General features: G+C 38.3%; 2 protein-coding genes across 2 annotated transcripts in view; both read right to left on the minus strand.

Annotated features, from left to right (window-relative positions):
• tnrc18 (trinucleotide repeat containing 18) overlaps positions 1 to 13133 on the minus strand; it is a 72831-nt gene extending 59698 nt beyond the window's left edge. Inside the window, exons 1-2 of the mRNA XM_061231023.1 lie at positions 12807 to 13133; positions 10920 to 11249 (exon numbers count right to left, since the gene is read on the minus strand). Of these exons, the coding sequence (XP_061087007.1) occupies positions 10920 to 11130 (211 nt within the window). The 5' untranslated portion in view covers positions 11131 to 11249; positions 12807 to 13133. The remainder of the gene's footprint in view (positions 1 to 10919; positions 11250 to 12806) is intronic.
• Positions 1 to 24184, minus strand: part of bud31 (BUD31 homolog) — a 119411-nt gene that overhangs the window by 10242 nt on the left and 84985 nt on the right. The window lies entirely within an intron of this gene.

Raw genomic sequence — 24184 nt, forward strand, 5'->3', positions numbered from 1 at the left:
CGCGCCGCAGCGAGGGCCAGATCCGGGTTCAAAGGACCAGCATGCACTGGCATCTACTGCAGTGTTTTCACACCTTCCACTTTAGATTACAGCCCCAGCAACTGTTGGGCCCTTAATTCAAAGATTAAGATTCAAAGATTTCTAATCACCTCTTCACCTTGAGACGCGTAATACCGTGCTGTTTGCGCTGTAGAACTGTTAGCTGTAATAGCAGTGGGGAAAATTAAGATCTTTAAAAACAGTCGCAAAACGGGCACGCATGGACGGCGGACACGGTTAGCAATCCCTCAAGCCTTTTTGTGCGCATTTCACGCCTTTCTTCATTTCCCACAGTACATTCAATCCAGGCAAACTGTCGTTCTTCCGAGCGCCATCAAAGGCAGGCATAATAAAGGCAAATAAGAAAGGGAAAACCTCAAACATCAGCAATCCACCTTATCAAGCCCGCGTCCCTTTTATCAACACTGCTCTTCCACTACCAGCGCCCGGGGCTCATTAGTATTCACTGTAACGGCGGCCAGAGGAATATCTGCAGCTCATAATCTATGCTAATATGCACAGAGGAGCAGGCAAGTCCTGCTTCGAGGAGCCTTGGCGAGAATGGCGTGTGACTGAAGCGGCTGAGAGCAGCACTGTCCAGGTGTCACAGACTGGGTGTTTGGAGTCATTGGGAATTCAGAGCGCTTTGACGTTGGTCGCTCACTGCACAGGCTAGAGGCCCTTACTGTCCTGGGGTCTTTGTGGAGACCTGGGGAGGGGGGGGGGGGGGGGTGTATTGCATTGTGACTAGCAGGCAGGGCTCTCCTCCACTGTCCACATATCAGTGAGCCCTTTCAGAGGGAGAGGAGACTTCCTTTTCAGCACTGGCTGTCACCGCTAGCTTCGCCCTGTGCCGTGACCCAACCACCGCTGACACGCAACAAGCTGTCCCTTTGAACAGGGGCCGAGAAACAGCAGACAAATAGCCGCTACATAGCAAAAACCGTGAAAGCAAAAATCTTCTCAAAAAAGCAAGTTACAAGCAGTAAAATCAGAACAGTGATTTAGAGTAATAGTGAAATGGATTCAGTCGCGGTTAATGCATAAATAACCCATTCGGACCACACACAAAAAAAAGAGAGCTGGAGAATCGATAGTAGTCTCTTCATGAAACAGCAGAGAGAGGGCTCTCTGCAGACACGCCTCTCCTGCAGGCCAAACACCCGGGTCATTGCATTAAAAACAGCTAATACACCACCGACCGGGGCCAGGTCCACAGACCTTTGCTGCTCCCGATAAAGCCTGATCAATTGGACCCACCCACTGGGACTCTGCTTCAAACAGATAACCCAAGCCTGGATTAACATTTCCCAATATCACTTCATTTCCCCACTTGATTCAGAATGTGATTTAAAGTGAATGGCTTCTTTCCCACCTGTATTCAGCAGAGCACCAAATTCGGTTTTCTCCATCCCTAGCTACTCCTCCAGGAATGTAGCTAAAAGAGGCTAACTAAACCAATGATCTTGATAAACACACAATGCAATTAAGGAGGCATTCATTTTCACAAACAATAGAGACAAGCTGCACAACACAAGCAGGGACTGTGCAAACCTACTCAACCATGGGAAATGACCGTAGACTGAAAGAGCATTAACATTAGCATTAGCATTAAGTTCAGGCTAGCTGCGTTACTTTAATAATTTTCTCAGGGCAGAAAGCCATATGATCCCGCAGCAGATTAATGGACTTCATCAAAAATTGACAGTGTAAGCCACTATGCCCACAATGTGGAGAATGCCAAATGCTGAGAAACCTCACTTTTCTTTTTATGCCAACACCCCTGCATCTAGTAATGAAACACTGCTGATGGCCAATTCATTTTCAAAAGGTTTCTAAACTACTTCCAAACTGTGCATCCTTATCTTCTTAAGGTCCTCCCTGCCTACCAGCTCTAGCTCTCAAACACCTTCGACAAGGAAAACGGATGAAGATGAGCAAAGGGAAGAAAATGGAGTTCATGTCACAATCCTAAAATTCACTCCGCAATTGGGGGAGTCAAAGTGCAAACTAGAATTGTGAACTGGTATATACCGTTGGGAAGGAACAGGCAGCCTTCATAAACAATTTCATTATTACTCTTAAATTACAAGCTTAAAAGAAAAACTACTGAACAAAAAAAAAGACATTAATAACAACAGCATGTTTGTCTAGCTGCTCTGATTAACATCCTCATTTTGTATTTCACATACGTTTTTTTTTATCAGAAAACTGTGAGAAGAGAGATGAGAAGACACACACGCACACGCACACGCACACGCACACGCACACGCACACGCACACGCACACGCACACGCACACGCACACGCACACACACACACACACACACACACACACACAACCCCAAGTCTGGAGCCTGCAATTATTATGCTCTGTTGAACATTGGTAAAGGTTTGCAGGCCTTAAATGAAGTTAATAATCACTCATCAAAAATATTACTGTGGGTGGAAATTACCATTTTGGATTAACCTATAAATGTTTTATTCCAGCACCAGTTCCAGCACTTTGGGTTAAATTAGCAGTAACATCTGAAGTGGAAAACATCCACCACATTCTTTTAACACAAGAACATGGTGAAATGTAGTGGAAACTGCTGCTCTCATAGCTGAAGACATACATATTCATGTCTATAGTGTTTTAACAAAGACCACAACAAAATCAATATTAGCCCTGCCTGTACTGAACACCCTTATAACAAACAATATTATTTAACATACTGATGAAATATGGACGTCATTCTTTTCCATTCAAATAAGATCAAAGGGAGGTTCAGAACAACATGCAAATACATTTTAATAAAACAGAATCAAAATCAGACGTTTACAAGATTGCAATGATTTGCAAGAGTAAATGATTCAACAGCAGATACCATACAGAATTAAAATAAAAATTATTTAACAAATAGTGATAATTATTAGTGATCATTATAATGTTGCCACCTATGGGTAGGCTATATATACTTATCCCCTGGAATTAAATACCCTGTAAAACACAGGTACACTGGGCAGCAGAAGCACTTACCCCAGTACTGTTTAGTTCAAAAAATGTCATGCATCTATGAAATTTTGTGTGTTCCTCTTAAAGCATCACAATTGAAAAACACCTCAGCTCTTCTGTTATTAATACCTCCCTATTAATAGTCCCGTTTCAGCATGCTCCTCTTCCTCATCCAGAATACATTGCCATCTGTGATCATGGCTTAAGTCCTCAAACTACTGATCGAGCAAAAAAGGTTCTGTGGACAGCAGAGGATTTCTGATTTTCTCTTTACCCCAAACCCGATACATGAAAGGAATACTTTTCAAAGCGGCAACATTATTTAACTTGTAGAAATCTTGTTTTTCAAACATTTCTGCAGTCAATATCACAAAGGCTTTCAGAGTATAAAATGGGGCATATGGTCTCTCTCAGACCTCTGCACCTATTACCCTGAAAGAGAGAGGGAAGGGTTGAGCACAGGGCTTCTTGTTGTGATACTTGGTTTGTACGGAGATGAATGCACATAATCATTTTAAATGGTAACCGTTGGTTTAGCTTGGAGGTCAATCAGTGAAGGCCCTTTCGTCTATGACCGCTGTCAAACCAGACGTATGTTCACTACTCATTTCCATCAAAAAGGTTAAGCAGTTGACAAATATCCTGTACCCTCCCCCAATATTTCTCACTTACACACACACACACACACACACACATACGTACGCTTGCGTACGTGCACGCCGTACGCTTGGGAAAAACATATTAATCTGCTCAATATTTAAATAAGGCCCTCATCCATTATTGATGAGAGTGTGTCACTGCTGGTCAGAATATGGAAAGAAATTAGTGGGGCTTAAAGCAATATCAAAAAGGGGATTTAGGCAGAGAAACTCCCAGACCCTAATAAACCCATTGTCAGTTTACAATCTCTCTGCCTGTCATCGATTTATTTCTTTTTGAAAGAAGGAATAACCCCTTGCGACAGGGAGGCCTGCTTTCTTTACTCAACACTCCCAGTTTGCCTTTAAACAAGCCATGGTAATGTATTTTATTTCCGTGTAGTTATGAGATCACAGTTTAACGAATGCTGCACCTGGAAAATATGATACAAAGATCTGCCTGACTACAAACAAGAAGGCACTGAAGCAATTATTAATGTGCCTTCCACATACAGTGAATTTATTCACGGTTTATATATATATATATATATATATATATATATATATATATATATAAATAAATTACATTGCTGTGTACTTAATATCTTCTACACCATGGACGCTGTCGTTTTGTAGCACGGCTTTTCTACCCTTAGGATAGGTATCTCTTCAGTTGCCATACAGATTTACCAGTAGGCCTGTCTAATAATACAATGGCCTGTCAATTGTAGTGCATGAGCATAATGCAACAATCGCGGCTGTCAAAAGTGATATGTCGCAAGTGAACTTGGTTTGGATAATGTGGAAAAAGCAGAAGGGGCGAGAGCACTTTGTAGTCCAAGAGAAACATCTAGGCCTATGATCCATTTAGCATCTTTATGGGCCTATTTTTATGTGTACATTTACAATTCTCAAATAGTTTTCATGTATAACTTCAACTTCAAAAAGTAAAAACCTACCACACATGAAAGACAAATCCTGTTGCCAAGAAAAATCAAGACAAAACTGCAAACTGAACCCAAAATACAAATAAAAAATAGAAAACAGAGGGACCATGTTGCTCCAAAGTGCTTTTTCTTCTCTGCTCCTGGTATTAAAAGGAGGAACACTCATTGTTGGTGCCCGAATACAATTTTGCACTCAATAAAAAGGCAGGCAAACGCGGAATGCCAGAAGGCCAAATAGTGACAAACAGCTGCAGTGTGTTTCATCTCTGGCCGTGAAAAACCTGGCCCATGTGCTTTCCTCACACGCATTACAGTCCTCACAACATGTGCCAGGGTTCAAGTCCAGCATGGGTCAGTTATCATAGTTCAGTCCACCTGAACACGAACAGGCTCTGTCCGATCCTACAACGATATCATTCACAAAGCCCTGAATTTAAAACCACTGATCAATGTCAAACAGTGTTTCTGGCATTGAATTCTCTTAATAAACTAAACTAAACACCCCATTACTAATGCACAGAGAATTTTCCTTTGCGGTCACAAGACTTTCAAGACATTTCAGTCAATAAGCAAGCATACACGCACACGTAAAATGAAATCATGATTTATTTTATTAAACATTTGTTTATGAACTAATATGTGAAATGTGTAGTCTGCTCCATATATTCATAAACAAAGTGGATAAAAGCAGGGGGAAAGCTTGTAAATACTCAAATAAAAATGCTAATATTGATTGCTCTAAGAGTGTGCCATAAATGAAAAACTTTTTGGAGGATCATTATTTGGCCAGTGAATTTAAAGCAAAGACACAATGAAGACTAAGAAATCAACAGTTAGAGCCAGATTTCACTGTCTGAGAATAGAGAACATGTCATCAATCAACAATATCAAGACCACTACACAACCATAGTCTATAAGGGACGGTGATCATTACTAAAAAAATAAATAATAAACACCTACCTGCCAGAGGTTGGCTAGAAAGTCATCGAGCAACCAGGCTAAAACCACGGCTCTGGATTAACCTGCCTTTTCGCTTCACTCGACTTCGAGTGCAAGAGTAATGCAACAGTGAGAAACTAACAACTGCAGACTGCACCCACTTTCCTTCCCAACACAACAAGTAAAACCCACTGAGGCCCCAATTGTCATTTGTTTATTTTCTTTAACCAAATATATATTTTGTCAATGCCAGCTTTGGAGATGGAAGAGATAAAACCAAAAAAGACAATGGTAGGTTTACAATGACAACTGTGAAATGACAATCTGAATTTTACACCAATGTCAAAATGTCTTGCGTTTCAGTGTGCATATATTTCAATGAATGCTCTAGACAGAATGTTGCTGATGTTGATGGGAACGGATGAGTATCATCTTCATTCTAAAAAACAGGAGCAGATGTACTACTGCAGATGAAGTGATGTGCTCAAGAAGTTCTGAGCACTTCTGAGGATATAGGAGCACTTAAGTAGAAACACAGACCTATGGCATTTGAAAATACCTTGTTTTAGTCAGCATAGGTCTCCTTCAATTAGTCTCCTCAGACAGCAGCTTTCTGGATACAACAACCTGACACTGCTCTAACTGAGAAATCACCTCTTCAGCGTTGTTCCACATGTTGCAGTGAGATTCAAGTGCAGTACAGCAGTCATGAAAATGCAGAAAGTTAGCAGGCAGGGCATTTGTTCAAACAAACAGAAGTGAATGGATTGCTTGCCTCTCATATCTTCCGCAGTTAAACAAATGTGTCCTTTGCCAAAGGCTCACAATTACCTTGACAGCAGAAACTGAACACAAAATCATAGTCCCAAGCCACAGCCTTGGAACACAAACCATTTAGAATTGAGAAATGTTCTTTTAGTCTATCGAGCCTCAGGCTATAATGCACGTATATCAAATAAAAAAGAAAAATTACATATTTATTAATTCTGTAATAATCTACTGAGATGAAATCACTGTACTTTCATGCAGAACCCCCTTTCTGGCTGTGGCTGGAATATATTCTGTACTTCTGAGACTTGAATTAGGGGTTGTATTCTGATTTCACAGTACAGGGCAGTACAGGGCTGGTTGGGCATCCCAATTCAGAAACTCAAAGCAAAATAATGATTTGCACATTTAAATTGCGAGGTTGTTAGAATGTGCACTCCCAGGTAGGAGTCTTTACACGGAGCAAAATAAAATGCTATTTCCTAAGGACGATGAAGCTTATATAATTTTATCAGTGAATAATGTTGAATACAGAACCATGTTTATAGTGGCTTCACCTGAAGCACAGCCATTAATGACTGCAAGCTGAGGCACAAAATAAATGCAAATACAGAATGCACTCATCCAAATTATGTAAATATGCATTAGACCTTCCCTGCTTAACAAGAGAAAATCTTACGATAAATCATGTTCACTCCGATAACAATTACTGGCAACAGACCTACTTGAGGGCTGCAACTGCACTGCACAATGGCAATATTAGCATTTTAAACATCTTAAGACTTTCAGAAACAATTTTCTTAATTTTGCATGTCAAACTTTAACCATCTAAGAAGCACATGATTCATGGGTGTAAAAAAACAGAGATGTTGTCTGTATTACCACAAATATCATGCAGGTGGCTAATGTGGAAAGTAAAAAATGATGCTTCAGAGCAAACTGATTATGAAACACAGCTTAGAGCTCAGAAGTACATATATATTTTTACAACACTTCAAAATAAGAACATTCCAAGATGACAGCCATGAGGCAATCCAACTTTTCTTCCTTTTAAATTCACTTTGTGGGAAAAGGTCATTTGGATTTTTTTTTTAAAGTGAAACAAGCCTTCAACGTTACGCAAGCTCTTTTCATCATCGTTTTCAGTTTTCCTGCGGGACTGAAACCATTCTCTACATCAATTGACGAGCAAGCTTTTCTGTAAGGAGACAAACGCTCGGACCATTAAAGGGCACTCGTTTGTCCCAAGCCTCCTCTCTCCATTCTACTCTGCCAAATTGACCACAAGCTGCAAAGGACAGAACACAGTTTCCTCATTCTCTGCCTTCCTTTGCGGACCCTGGAGGGCGCGTTGAGTGGTTCCTCCTCTCAGCGCGCTCTGCGGCGTTTCTCACGCAGGTGGCCACAAAAAGAATGTCTCTGAAAGGTAAACAGCCACCACCCTCCCTCCATCAACTGGAGGAACAAGCAGACCACTGGAACAAGGTATTGCAACTAATTCAAGACATCACAAACAGGGAAACTAATGAGTGCCGCATGTCTGCCATTGTGCCAATGTACCCAATTCCGTATTCTTATGACAGGCTGGACAAGAGCCCTGGCCCCTCGGATCTGTTCTGCCAGTTAATATACAGCCAAATCTCAATTCCTGAGTGGTCCACAACCAATTGTACTGTGGCTGATGGAACTTACGACACATAGGTTCTATGTTAACATACAAACGATTTGCAGACAATTTCAAGATATTACTGTTCTTAGAGCAAGGAATGACACATAGTTCATCAAATTGGATTTGTAATAATCTGCTAATGAATGTCATTCATTAATTAATACACTTGGTTTTTAAGTTCATTTGGGTGCCCTAGGCCAATGGCAATTAAAATGAATTACTTCAGACATTGAGAGACTAGTTTGATATGCATTCAAAACAGTACATTTCAAGCATATACAATACCATGCTAAACAGCTATTTTATTGCAGACAAGGAAGACCATGACAAAATGGAAAGCCTATATGCCTATATGACAATATAATATGTTCCATATTGCCAACCATACTGAGCAGATCTGTGCCTTTCTGACTGAAAGCTAGTCTTGAAGAACATCAATTGAAAAATGTCTCCTGCACGAGGCACAAACCCCCTTCAGTTTATGAAAAACTTTCTTCAAAAATATATGAATAGCACACAGCAGACATGGCATGGTTCAGCGGGACCTCTAACTAAGCAGAATCTCTGTTGGATACTGCTCCTCCTGGGCTATAAATAGAGCTTTCTGGAATCACACAAGCCGGCAGAGGCATCTAAAATTCACAACGTACCGAGATCACACCGAACACACATATAAGGTACAGTACTTTTCTATACTGCAACACCTTTGCTGAGCTATGAAGACACTTCTATAACTGTAGCAGCCTCACTCTCTCACAAATTTAGCATTGTGAAAGCGAGACAGCAAAGTGATTTTCATAAGCTTGCGCAGACTTTTAGACTTTAGAAGTACATTTTTTAAGTTTACTCAAAGAGAAAAAAAAAATCTTGGGTCACTGGGAAGCTTATGGATTTGGCTTTATGACAACATGACTTTGTATGTGTTCAGTGACACAAATGGACTTTGCAATACACAGACGTGGTCTACCAAAGATAACAGTTGCTATAGGACTGGGAAAAGATGTTTTAAGGAGTGGCAAATTTAAGCGATCCACAAAGAAAAGATTTACAAACACATAACAATTCTGCTGGTCTGTAATATGCGACAAGTAATCCTGAATAATAAAAATCTAGCAATTACTCAAATTCAAAAGAAAAAATTTACAAGCACTGCACAAACCTATTCTTTGGGAAAGAACTTGATCACAGCAAGTTTTCCAAACTGTGGTGGATTCACTCCAATGTTTCAAAGCATAAAAATTATTTCACAGTGCTAACAAAACAACATCCAATTAATTCAATGCCAATTAATTGTATTTGAACCACAAGGGCTGATTAAGCAAGCCTTATTTTATTTAGAATAAGCCACTGACACTATTTGCTGATACTTTATGCATTCTAAAATGATCTAGCCTACATGCATGTGTGTAAAGCAAAAATGACCAATTAAACATTTTTTTGTGTAAAGATAAAGTGATACTAATTCATATAGGAGACCTCCACATCAAATATACCAGTCAGAAAGATGGATACAGTGCCAGCAGTGCATACGCACAAGTTCACATTACTAGGACCCTGGACAAACAATGCCACTGAATAAATTTGCAATCCAACCCTACTACATCAGACTGTGCAAGCTGTACAACACTTGCACCATACAAAGATAGTTTGAGCATTAATACTTCATACTGCGTTCAAAACTGGTGAGGAAAAAATGTGAAGGCACAAGATAAACAATTTTGCAGGGTAAATTCCTGCAGTAGTTGATGTCGGTAGGGTCCCTCTTCACACAATGTATAATAAAAAAGTAATTTCAAACATCCCAAAGCATAACGAGTAATTCCGTTTTTACAGGTCAATGCTGAGCTATATTCATTCATTGGGGGGGGGGGGGGGGGGGTATTTTGTTTTAAATATAGCTCTGTTTGCCGAGGGCATTTTCTTGATGCCGATGAAGTTGAACTTTATTTTTACCCAACCAAGTCTTTCCTGGATATATTATATTTGCACTCACTTTAGACTGCTTAAACCAAGGTCCATCAGAAGTCACATTTCATTTTTTTATTACATTTTTTAAAATGACCGTTCCCATACCAAATTTATAAGTCGTTTTTCTCCGTTCTACAGCAAACGGGTTGTTTACACTCAGTTTGACAGATCCCCGAAAATCAGGTAGGTGAACACAATTGAATCCACAGAAGAATGAACAGAATAACTCGGTCTAATATAGTGACTGTACAGACAGTTCACCAAACCTCAGTTTTTTTTTTCCTGATTCGAAAGCCTGTTCCGAAATTTTAAAAAAGCACATTACCAGGTTGGATAACTGATTAGTATTCCACTTGAGTTGAAGACTCAACGTTGTGGCACACATTTTAATTAGCTTGGTAGTATGAACTGAATGACTATAAATCGTATTGGTGCTACTGACTCTATTCTGAATTTAAAATAAGACGCAAGACTAAATTCAGAATTCTCTCCACACACATGTACCTATGATGACATTAACATGTTTTTGAGTGTCTTTTAAATGAACAGTTATTTATACAGACCTATACACACACGTGCGTGTGCGTCGCGCTTTATACAGCGGTTTGTGTCACATTCTGTTGTAGAAAATGGGTCCTGGGTAAACTATTCTTAGAGTTTGTTGTGGTTGGGTCCTCGATACAATACACGCCCAGGTAAATTCACTAAAACTCAAATGTTCACGCTCCATGCAGCATACAAGCCAACAAAATAAGCATAGGAAATAATAACGAGAAATCTGGTAGCTAGCCCAGTTATTTAACGTAGCCACTACAACCATAGTAATGTAATAGCTTATATGGGACTTTTCAAATCGTTGTAAGCAGGCATTACGACAGTAACTCTGATGCACATTGAAAACATTTCTAAATAACAACAATACAATTGTAAAAAAAAAATTTAATGAACACTCACCGTGATGAGAGTGGAGATTAATGGCCGGTGACAAATATTTTCCAGTATGGAGCGGTGGCGGGTGCCCCGTACCCAAATGGCCTGGGGATGGAGGTATTCTCCCGGCAGCAGCGGCTGCTCCGAGTCGGTGTGACTCCATAGCCAGCCCCGACAGCAAAGGCGAGGGTACATGAACGGATCTGGGGGGACCGAAATCTCGGCCATCCATCATCCAAAACGGATAAAACTGGTATAAGAAACTGTCCAACCAGAAATTCCAAGATAGCCAGGCTGTTATACAGTCCTTATTTTTCCGTGAAAATCTTCATCCTTATCAGGCATTCTGCTGACCTATAAATGGAAAAGAAAAACTTTTTTGAGGGCTCAATTTTTACCACGATTACATAACTATTTTTTCAGTTTATAAATGCCAATGTGTAGCCTATTAATAGCCCCAACCATGTATTCTCCAACTGGTACACTGGTAAAATTATCTTTGACGTTGCTTTTGCCCAAATCGGCCTTTAATAGTAGGCTAGTATGTGTATGTTCACGTCTTGCACTCGGGTAAAAACATTGCAAAGGTTTTGTGAGATATAGCCTACATCCGTAACAGCGGACTATATGCGTTTAAATCTGTTGTTTGTTTTGTTTTAAATGGTTATTAAATGAGAATACGGAATACCAAATAGTTATCAGTTTCAGTACATTTCGAGTTTAATCTCGTCTGTTAGCTTTTACGCACAACGTGCACATTCGCTCGTCGGTCGATTCTGAGATGAGTTTATACAAAAACACTTGCTTTGAGTCCATTTACAAATATCTCGAAAATATTGACATGAAAATTAAATCTAGATCTGGTAATTATACCTATATTACCATTCAACTATAACCTATCTTTGACCCAAATAGTCTATCATTAAAAATTGTAAATTCATAGTCCGTATTAATTACTTAAGGATCATGTTACACATAACTAACGTACTGTTTACAAACTGTTTTCGAGCCGAAAACATCTCGAAAGAAAGCAATCCAGTCCTTTACTGATGTCTTAGGAACGTTAGTGAAATTCCGTGCGGGTGAGAAGGAAAACACGAAAGGAATACTGATTGTACCTAGCAAGAGATGCAGTGTACGACGCACCGCTTCTTAAATAATGTACTTTATGTAACATGTAGGCTATTCAACTCACTTTAATCCTGTTTAGCAGACTCAGTATTCGGACTCTAATTGTGGAAGTGCCATAAGAAATATACTACACCCGGATAAAAGATTATTCTTTCGGTAAGGTTTGCCTACTTGCAATATAAATGCAGCCACGTTTCAGAAATGTTTGTTCATGGGCTACAGGCTGAACATCTTTATATCATAGATAAAAGTCGTTCGATAAAAATGTTTTTTAAAAGAGTAGGCCTAAAGGCCTCGTTAACTGTTTCAATATGATTAGTACACACTTCAGGCTTTCAGTGTTTTTCGTTAGAGTACAGGACATGTTTGAATGTGGTCTGTTATGCTTCATCGTTCCGCATAGCTTTGAGATTTTCCACAAATTCCTATACAATTATACCCTATTAAAACGGCATCGATAACTACACAATCACAAAAAACTGGGTACTAAATTATTTACACATAAATATTTCTAAATTGTAGCTCATTATAAAGAGGCTGTAGCCTAATCACACAAGACTACAAGAGATTGATTTTACTTCGTTATTCTTATAGCAGATTTTAGTAGGCTACAGCATATCGAGAAAGAAAGACGGGCCAGTTTAATCTCAATAACGACAGTAGCCCACAGCAAGGGGACAAAAATAAGCGTTGCTAAGATTATAAAGACTATCGTTTCTTAAAAGCGTCATCTGGCACGACTGGATTCAAACTTTTCTTACAGCACTTAGAGAAACTTACAATGCTTTGTACAATCTTCGGATGGTAAGAATGCTGGATTTGGGGTTTAGGAAACCCGCTTCTGAAATTCCGTTTTACACAGCATGACTTCTGCCTGAGAAACTTTCTGAACTAGGCTTAGAAATATAGATTGCTGCTCAATTGTTCATATGTAATCCTTTACAAATGAACTCCCCTACTAAAAACAGAGTCCTTACTGGCGATGGAGTCCCACTTAAAAAAAATCCATTAATCCAGAAGTTTGCAGAAACATTTCAAATACTCCATAATATACAGACCATCCGTAGATGCACTGTAAACTAACCTTGGGGGGGGAAGTCCCTAGTAAGTCCTTCTCTGTAGATCTCAGAAAACTAGCAATGAAACAAGCATTGTTTTACAAACCCCGCCCCCTTCAACTCATCCAGCAGAATTTTACAGCAATGTCTGCAATTGGTTGATTCAAATGTCGATCACTTCAGTGTAAACACTTTGGCTCTTCGCCAGTCCTATAAAACCAATTATGAACCTAGGAGGTTGTGCGGTTTCTAGGCCCCCTTCCTTCAAGACTGAGCGATCAAAACAAGCAGTGTGAATTTTTAGGAGAGCCGTTTCAAGGCAGCTCTTCTACTCCGCCTTCAGTAGCCTAATCAAAATAGTGGAATCGGACCTGGTATGCTCGTGGACGAGGTTCAATTCATTCTCAATATTTTTAAAAAAAATACTGCTTACTTCAGATTATATCCACTAGCAGCAATGGGATTTTTAGTTATATATTAAGCGATTTCCGTCCGTCTTGTTTTGGTTTCCAGAGCAGGTTATGAAGCCAATTCGAACAGCATGCGGCACAAAAAGTCAACCGTTGAATCCACAAATTCTATAACCTAAACCTTTTTGCAAAGACTAGCGATGTACCTGTGCATATGGGTGTATGGAAGTATAGACTTATAGGCGTAAATCGTAAACCTACCTTGGTTTATAAACAAGAAGAAATTATAGCGTCATTTCTTTTCAAAGTCACTTCGGCTACGTTAAAACGAATAGTGATGGCTTATTTGTGGAAGCATTGATCTACTCAGAATAGGCATATCCTGTGTTTAAAGTGATGGGCCTGTAGGCTATACTGTATGCGCCCTAACAGATTATTAGGCTATATGGTAGAAATATACGTGAAAGCCATTTATAAAAATATGTTTCCTGAAAACGTGGATATGTAGTTAGATCTAAATTATATGAATAACCATTTCGCTTTGCTATTGTCCCACCAATAATTAGGCTACAACATTAATTTATATTGCTGTCCGAGTTACACTAACCAGGATAGCAATCCAACAGTAGATTCGAGTAAAACACACGCTAAAACATGAAACTAACACATTGAAATTAAATTTCACTTTAGGTGAAATAGTTGTTCGCAGAGTTGTTTTGAGATGTAGCCTGCTGAAGATATGGTGTCAATTAGCAAAATAAACGTATTTTAAAGGACTGGGTCGTATATACTTTTCTATAGCCTATAGCCTTATTTCGAGTTATATTTAACGCATCTAGTCCATTCATTTTATAAACGCGCGGCATTTTTAGGGTGAGTAGCTATAGATGTATTTTCCGTCGAGCATGGGTTAAATGGAATTAACATTTTTATGTCCCGCCAAAGCAGAAATGTTTCTCCCTAAACTTAACAAAAATACATAACTATATGCTTGCGTGCGCGTGTGGATGTGGATATAGGAGCGTTCGCGTCATAGCATTACATTTTGGATGTTGCACAAAACAGTTAATAAAAGAGTCTATGGGCGGTTTCAAAATACCCCCTTTGCCAAGCCCTGACGTTGCGGTTTCAAGGCTCCCCCATTTTGGAAAGTAGAGGGGGGAAAACACTAAAATAGTAATGAGTCAAGGGGAAAAGCAATGCCTGAACGTTATAGCAAAGGGAGATCTCATTTAAATATCACCCCGACACCATTTCAACCCCAATGAAAGGAAAGCAACTTTTGGAGGACTCAACACTGGATTGCTCCCAAATTGGCCAAAGGATCAGCAGGAAGAAAGGGGGAAATTAGAGAATGGGGGAGGGTTGTTATGGCGAGGAAAATTAATGCAACAACGAAGCTTATTGTTGCCCGGACAGAATGCTGAGAGATTTTGAATTATCAATGGAGTCGCAGTGAATGACAACCTCTCTCGAAGTGTAGCCTATTTTCTTCTGTAGTCTGTTTTCCCAACGTTTGACCGCGTTCATTTTCGTTTTATTGTAAATACAATCGGCTGTGATTCGACGTTTTCCATTTCCTATAGCCACCTGAACTAAATGAGATGTCAGAGTGGGATTGAGATTTTTTTTGCATTTCCGAAAACATAACTACTGCGTGCAATTGTCATCTAAAGCGGTATTATTTCTGGATGACACGAGAACCCGAATATTAAGATGGGTATGTATTGAATGCAGTACCGATTTCGCTACTAATAAATGACCAAACATCAAACAAGGCCTACATTTTCTTTGTTGAAATTTACTGGAGATATTGACCAAAACATGTAGGCTAGGCTATTTAGATAGATGGCCTACTCAAGACGAACAGCCAATAGGCTATAGTTACTAAACGTTACACAGATTAGGCTACTAGTTTAGGCTACTCTTTGTCTACGACGAGTAGCTAGAAGTGTTTCTCCTGTACAATTGTAGACTAGCGGCATAAACCCGTTGGAATTATTTGCCCGTTTGGATGAATCACTTTTTGACGATTATCCATGGCTAATTTTTTTCTTGGAGCGCAATTCTAGAGTTTATCCATTCTTATAGCTAACTATGCTATATACATTGACATTTCAAAATTCTATTATATTTGGAAATTATTTCAAAACCGCTCAAATGTAGGCTGCTGTACCAGTTTGAGACCACTGTAGTTTCTCAAAAACTGATTTGTAACGGATTTAATTCGGAAGTCGATCGGTAGCCTATAGCTATACGGTTAAAAGGATCGTTATGTGTGAAATTAAACAAAATTGACCTGGGGCCATTTTGAAGTGTGGTGAGAAAAGGACAAGTCGGAGCATTAATATTTATACACTTGTTTAGCCTGTCTCAATTTAACCTATCTACGTTACATTGTTAGCAGATTACTTTGAAACTATATCCAAGATTATGGCTACTACCCTATTGCTTCCTTATAGGAAAGCCTATTTCGCAAATAAACGCGGACACATCATAGGCTACACCAAGTCATTAGGTTAAAAAATGTTCCAAAAGTAGGCCTAACTAGCTTACACGTCCGATAGCGCTCAGCTCATGCAAAGGAAGAAAGCCATACATGGTTTGATGTCTAAATGTAGCTCAATATTATGTTTTAATAGAGGTAATTACGTTAATTATATATAATTAAAATTCCTTATTTCCCTGGAATCATGCTCTATTCAACGGCACATGTGATATGCGAAAATCTTGTGATAGGTCATAAACTTGTCACCATTTCACTAGGCTATGTATCTTATTTCGGTCTTTCAACCGGACGATAGGCGTGTGACTGAATAGTTCTAACTGATCATAAACTTAGAAAAATTAACTTTACACATAGGTCAATAGGTGGTAATCCAAAAAGCGTAGCGCCTCTCATGTCTAATAAAGAAGTTGGATATATTTCTTATGAACTTGATCAACACAAAGGAACATAAGTCACCCCAAAAACGCATTACTGTTATGTTTCTGTTTCCAGGCATACCACTAAAATGCATTGAAATGTTTTTGAGCCGAAAGGTCTTCTGTTAATGTCTACCAGCAGACCCAATCATCACCCTCACAACTATCATAATTGCATAATTACATGTCTATAAAATACAGGATTGGGCTTATAATTTGGATAGTCAATTTATGAAAATCTGCCCAATTGAGTGGTCCTCTCGTATTGTTTTACAAATAATTTTACAAAAAAAATATAGCTCTTCAGCAAAGTATCATTTCAGTTTCCTACCATAGCGATCCATTTCACCTGAAAACGTGTAACTTGTTTCGCAAGATTTAAATAACCTAACAACATTTTCCAGAGTTCAGTGTACATTAAAATGCTCCTTTCATCGTCTTTAAATTCCTAAACGTTCAGTGAATACATTTTTAAACTAGCCTACATGTAGACCTACACGTTCTTACAATCCATTGCATTTAGTTTGCTTAACGCAGATAGCTACTTTAACGTGTGTGTAGTGTGTAGTAGTACGTACAGTCCGTGACTATTTTGAAATGTCTCTTCAGATGGTGGAAACCACCGACTTGCAAATATACAAATTAACTTGAAGCTCACTCTCGCTACAAGTATCGAGTCAGTCTCCCCGAAACAACATATAGGTTATCCTAAGCCTCCAAGTTGTATATAAAAATTACTGCAACTGAAAAACCACTGCATTACAATCATGAATTTCCAGCATGATTATTATCTCAGGATGAGGCATGTCTGTTCTAATATGTATACAATAAAATTATATCTGCTATTGTTCAAGACTGTTTAAATAAACAAAAATCAGTATAAGTGAAGTTCTGTTATATGGAGGAAATAGCTTTAATGTAGTGTTTGGTTTAAAGGAATAGATTAGTCTAATGAAGCGAATAATAGGCTATAGGTTCGGTATTCGGGCTATTGTATTTCGAAAGAAACAATGACGTGAGTTATGACCACGCAGTGAACTTCAAACAAAGTCTGTCATGTCCACATGAGTGTGTTGATGGTGTGGAATACATTTACTAATTCAAGTTGATATATTTACCTCGTGCATGATCGATCTGTTAAATTAGCGTGCAGACCATAAGACTTCATCTTCAAAAATGAACGCTTGATTTTAAGATCTCCAGGAAAAAGTTTTTGTACATTCTCATGTGATCATCCCGCGATGATTATGCTTCAGTTTGTTTTTCTGTTTTTTATTTATTTAGAAAAGTAGCTTCCAAAAAATAGGTGAAAACAGCCTGAGTGATAAAATGCCTGACGTTTTACATAGAATCTGAATAAATAACCTTTATATAAATCTCATATCCATTTTCTTAACAGACACACATGTCCAAAAATCTCTCTCATAGTTTAAATATTAAAATGTCAATTCCATTTGGTCCAAGCCCACTTATTGTGAGAATGTTCTAATATTTTGTGAATATAGGCTGTACCATATAATTTACTAATTTACTGTGAAATCATCGTTTCTTAATGGTATATTTGTCATCGTCGTGAGGTTGCTTGCACTTGTTTAGGGAGTTCCTGAAATAATACTAGTTTATCCCCATACTCCACGCAAATAATCTATCAGTTGTCATCACACGTCTTTAAAGGTCTCATCATCATTTTCTATCTTTTTGTTTGCAATAGTGCTCTCTGATCAAAGCCTGGAATAGTAATGTGTTTGTTAGGACCGGTAACCTGTTGTTACACGATTTCGTTGTCGGGTAGGGTTGCAAATATCAAAATACTACCCTACGAACTGTGTGTTGCTTGTTTCAATCATAAAAACACTACAAACACGGGAGACTGCCGGCAGAATGCCCAGTATTAAGATTGTCTTTTCTAAAAAAAAATATTGGTTCTTCTAATTTGGTGCCATGGGCCACGCATTACATTTCAAATGCTCTATCATTTGAATCTTTTGTGTTACCCAGCCTTATCGATTCTGGGCGATCTATGTAGCAGCACTGAAAACAAGCTACTTCCAGATTGGATTGTTCACCTTCTCACGTTTAAACTGATGCGAACAGTGGATGCCTATCCGGAATACAAAACCCAAATGAACACATCGTAAAGATGCCTGTAGATTTGTCATTTATTTCAAATAGCTATAACTCAAAATGTAAGGCTCTATTTTAATAGAGAAACATGGGAAACTAAGAAAATACACACATCTCGATCAGACAGAAACAGGCAAATGAACATCCACATTGTTTGCTCTTCAGTGCAATTAATGTATTGCCACCAAACATAAGCGACGCCACACTGAACAGAAACAAGACAATATCCCCATATCTAAACTTGCTTTCTGTTGAAATCACGTGACTTCCCCGGGTCAGTGGTTAGTTTAATTAACAATCACCTGTCGCAAATTTACATATTTTACAACACCGGGGATATAAGACAGTTGCAAAGATATTTAACGTTCATTAATGCAGGCCGACAGCAGGAATAACCTTTCTTTTTATTAAAGTCGTCCTTAGCTGCTTCAATAACATCACTAAGCATTTGATGTAGATAAATAAAGTAGTAAATACACTTCCTATAAATGTCTCATTTACATGTATGTGATAGGGCGTCCTTTAACTGCTGTAGTGTTGCTGAAAGCCAACAGTATTATTATTATTATTATTATTATTATTATTATCTGTCTTGTTGAATTTCTGACCATACATACGATGATGTATTCCTGTGTTTACTGTGTATTTAACCAATGGTAATTTATCGAATGGGCGATGTCCAGAACTCAATGATTGTCCACTCAATTATGCAAATACGACTGATAACCAAAATAAGCTAAAATAATTCCACCAGAAGAGTAAGACAAACGTAAGAGCCCCTTACTTTTACCCCTAAATTTTCAGGACTTTCATACAACCCCAATTTAATAAACTTCTCATGGGAAGCTGACACCAAGGCCTGACATCACCACAGTTGAAAACCCATCTCCTCTGGCCATGAAGTGCCTTGTCAATTAACAGACAGCTTGTTGCAGGAGAAGGAACGGAGAGCAGCGCACCCTTCCCCTTGGGGGCAGAGGGGGAGAATCAAGTTTCCATTGATAGATCCAGACATGCGGTGTAAAATTCAGGCTGGAGGGGGGGAAAAAGATTTTGGATAGGAGAAAGCAACCGCCATCACTCAAGTCACAGCTATTTCTTTTCTAAATTACTGTATCACTGATAAATCAGTGCGGTATTCAGTACCATTGATGTCCACTGCTCGACATGTTGTGGCTGTGATGTTTTATGCTGTGTGTAGTTCACATCTTTCATTTATTTCCTTGTGCTGTGTGCATGTCTGCAGTCACTTTGGTGTAACTTGTGGAAAGTACCAACAGGGTTTTTGTCAATATCTATTTTCAAGACACATTTACTCAAATCTGAGCCACATTCAAGCCTGGTGTCACACTACATTCCAGCTTGGGAGTCACAGCTGCTGCAGATGAAGCTCAGTATAATGTTTCACTAGGGATAATCCAGATTTTTGGGAAATTTGGGAACATTTCTTACCCATAGTTAGATAATATGGATACCAATTTAATCCCTCTAGTACAAAAATATTAGACAATATTTATTGCATGCTAACTGATCTACTTCTATGAATGGCTGCAGACAAAAGCAGTTAGCTGATGGAAATACAAATGTAATTTAGGGGTTGCCAGGTATCAATGTCAATGACTGAATGTCAATGCTCCCACTGCCACTTCCACTGCAGCCATACAGTACTGAATACCTGGCAACCAGAGGTGGCAAGTCCAGGGGTCAGAAAAGTGAGTCCTGCCACATGTTTCTTCCACCGATAAACTCACTTAGCTGATTTCACAAATGATTTCTACCTCCTAATTATCAAAACCAGGTGATTGGAACAAAATACTGGAGTGGATTTTACATTTCCACCTTTTCTGGCAAAACATTTCAAGTGTCACTGCACAACTAATAATTACTATCCAGTGGATGGATGCATGGTTATTTGTCAATTACAGTAATGCATTTACCTGCCAACTAGATATTGCTTTTCTGTTTTTATTTCTAAGGGTCAATGACGTTTTGTCTATTTTAATGTCTGAAACACATTTATACATATAAAAAAACATATAAAAAAGGACATGGAAACGCAATACTATCCTGCATGAGTTAAATTCTAAGAAAACATATTGAGAGTATTAGAAATGTAAGGAACTATTCACTTCAAATTGGCAAAATGTCATACGGTATAACTGTCCACACCAACATGCTGAATGAAAAAATGCTATAAAAATTACATCTCTCCCTTTGGTATAATTATATGGGTCTTTCTATCAACATACTGTAATACAAAAATGATCCTACTCTGGATTTTTAGGCTTCAAAGCTCTTTGTCCTAACATGTGAATTTCAACCAATGTCATCCTGGCTAACAGACAGTCTGGGGAATAGTCATAAAGCATTTTATTTTGTAAGTCATTAAACTGGAAATTACATTGTACAGAAGCTTCAGAAGGACCGCCAAACTGTGGTAAAAGGTTAGTAAGTTAAATTGTTTATTTACCCTTTTTACTCAGTGCTTCACTATGTCATAAAATCCTGAGTCATACTGGATAACAAATAAAATAATGTATGTTCTTTTCATGCAGAGATCAGTTTATTTGATGTGAAATTACATATTTAATAGTTGCTGGTCAAGGTCATACATTTCTATAGGTAGCCCAAATAATTGACTGATTAAAGTTCAAACTCATTTGTCATACGGGGTAACTTTTATTTTGTGTTACCTCAAAGTATCATTTGTTATCTGGAATTACTTTTTTATATAATGTATATTGTCAATGCGTTTTAAAACATAATTAACATATAAGTTTACATGTTTTTAAAGAAAATTGTATCTGAATTTATGTACATAATAAGACGAGAATGCAACACATTCATAGCTTTTTTGTAAATATAATTATGTTATTATTTACCATTTGGAATTAATACATGTTTCATATTTTAAGTAAATTCTGTTATAGATGCCCCTTTCCTGAAAAGGTGGAGCAACCAAATTCAGGGCCGCAGGAATGCTGACCCGTCAGCATCAGAGTTTCTTCCAAAAACATGCAAGAAATTAATAAGGAGCAGCTAAGTAAAAAGTGCATTAATTTAAAAGAAAATAGGAGCTATGATACAATGCATTTTATCACACTGTAAATTATACTATATAGGCATATTTTGTCAGAGTAATTGGTAGGCCGTTATTTATAATGACATAGTTGCATTAGCTATCCAATGGAAAAGCTAACAAGTGCAGTTGAAGAGAAAACCTTGTATCATACCAGAGGTCTTTTATTGTGAAACTAATCAGTAGGTCATTGTTTATAAAGCCTGTCTTGCTGTGTAAACATTCCAGTCAAGCTGAGTAACACAGATTGCTTGTAGTAAAAATGCATCATTTAAATTGATTGAGTGTGATGTCATGTACTAGAAAGCGTTTTCAGATATTTTCCAGATTTGATCACTCCTCAGCAGAAGTTTTGTGTGAGAACACATTGACCCAACATTAATCTACAGCAAGTGTAATTTTTATAAAATAAATAGTAGTAAACGTTTTATTTCCTGAGCACTATATACTTGTTGAGGTCTCACCTTTAATATTTACTAGTTATTAGGTGGTAATAAAAGTTAAAAAATCTATGTTATCCTGTATGACATTTGTGACCTGTCATTGTATCATTCTAAATTAAAATATAATTGTAATGCAGGTAAAAAAACCTTTTTTAAACCTTATTTGTCATACCCATAAACATACGATGCAATAACTCTGGTGTCACACTATATTCCATCTTGGGAGTCACAGCTGCTGCAGATGAAACTCAGTATAATGTTTCACAAGGGATAATCCAGGTTTTTGGGAAATTTGGGAACATTTGTTACCCATAGTTAGGTATTATGGATACCGATTTCACCCCTGTGTGTCTAGTACAGAAATATTTGTGATTATGGGGTTGGTAGGTATGAATGTTAATGACTGTAAACGTGTGCTCTCACTGCCACTCCCGCTGCAGCCAATAGTACTGAATGCCAGATGCAAGCCACCATGTTATAATGGACCTCTCTGGGCCACAGTTTACATTCGAAAAACAGCAGCACCTCTTTCCTAATGTAATGCCGCAGTTACTCATGAACATCAGCAGAGCTGAAAAATGAACATTTTAATCCAGAACTATTCTATTGCTGGGATTCACCAACTGCATGCGCAGGAAGAAGTTTTAGCTGAAGCACACCAGTTTTCTGGGTCAAAGTGTAAGTTGTTTTGGCCAGGCCATCACTGTCTTAGCCAGGTGTTTGCTGCGCTTGGCTTGCATATCGAAACATCAAAGCTTATATTATCCAGCTGTGAAGTTTAGTTGGCAAAATTGTGCCAAGACAATACAGGAACTCCTGTAGGTCCTGCTCCAAGTTGTCATTCTAAAAGATTTGGATCCCAATGAGCTCACCTTGGAAAGGATGTTCTGTTGTTCAGGATTTTCTTTGTGAATTTGAGTTTACAGCATGGAATTCTAATGTGATTCAGATAAGGACAGTATTAGATTATTTGTGGTCTTCTGGCCCTTTCTCTACCCAGTCAAATGAAAGATGACATACAGAAATGCAGTCTGTAATTTTTCATTTGCCTCAGAGTTATGGATTCAGAAAGAATACCACTGTTTATATTTGTAATCTAAATGTCACACTTGGAAAGTCCTACTGGATGAACAATCTCTAACATTTCCTTGTTTTTTTTTCTGCACCAATACATTTGCATTAATGATGCAAGCACACTGAATGGATTCACAATCCACAATGAACACAGGGTGCCCCTCAGCTTACATTACAGTATGAGAGGAGAAAACACATCAGAGTAAATGTCTTATTAACCACCTTTGAAAAAATACAATTTTCATGTTGACATGGTAAAATGCCCCCCCCCCCCCCCCCCCCCCCCCCGCCTGTCAGAGAAAAGCCATGAACCTACAGAATAAACTGGTGAATGAGTTATATCTAGCCCAAACCTTTTTCAAAACATTAATACTGAACTTTGTGACCTCTATCTAGTAGCCATCTTTTATTTAGGCAGTTTTATAACCAGAGAGCATACATGTTGGGGATTGTGTGTGAATGGAAGAACAACTCAGATATGAAAGCCCTGTTAGTAATTCTGTTTTAGAGATCCATGTAGGTTTGTTTTTTGTTTAGATGGATGAGTAAGTGTTTTGTCTGGTGAAGCAAATGCATACATTCAGTAAAGGTGCTTTATGATGCCACATGCAATATTTGTACCCTGTAAATACGTATTGGTTCTGTAGAGACTTATTCTGACATATCATTGGAAAGCATATTGACCACATAATCACGATACACACTCAAAATCTCCCATTTTCATTTTTTTTTCTGAAACACAAAACCATCATCTTCATCCTCATGATTGCTGCAAACAACCCAAGACAGCAGTATAAATATAGGCTGTCTATTCCATTGCTTTTTGCAGTTTTTCAATGTGCCAATATCCTTACAGCCTACATAATTCTGAGATTCAATAAAAACAATTTACAACAAGGTTTGAAGTAAGTGTGATATAAAACGGCATATACAGATACTGTGTTTGGTCATATAGAGATGTATACATCTCTACATGTGGAAATAACTGCTCACTGTTTGCACCGTTTGTGCTGCAATTGTCTTGACAGGAACAGGACTGGAACTG

This window comes from Conger conger, chromosome 2, assembly GCF_963514075.1.
Source record: "Conger conger chromosome 2, fConCon1.1, whole genome shotgun sequence".
Taxonomy (NCBI): Eukaryota; Metazoa; Chordata; class Actinopteri; order Anguilliformes; family Congridae; genus Conger; species Conger conger.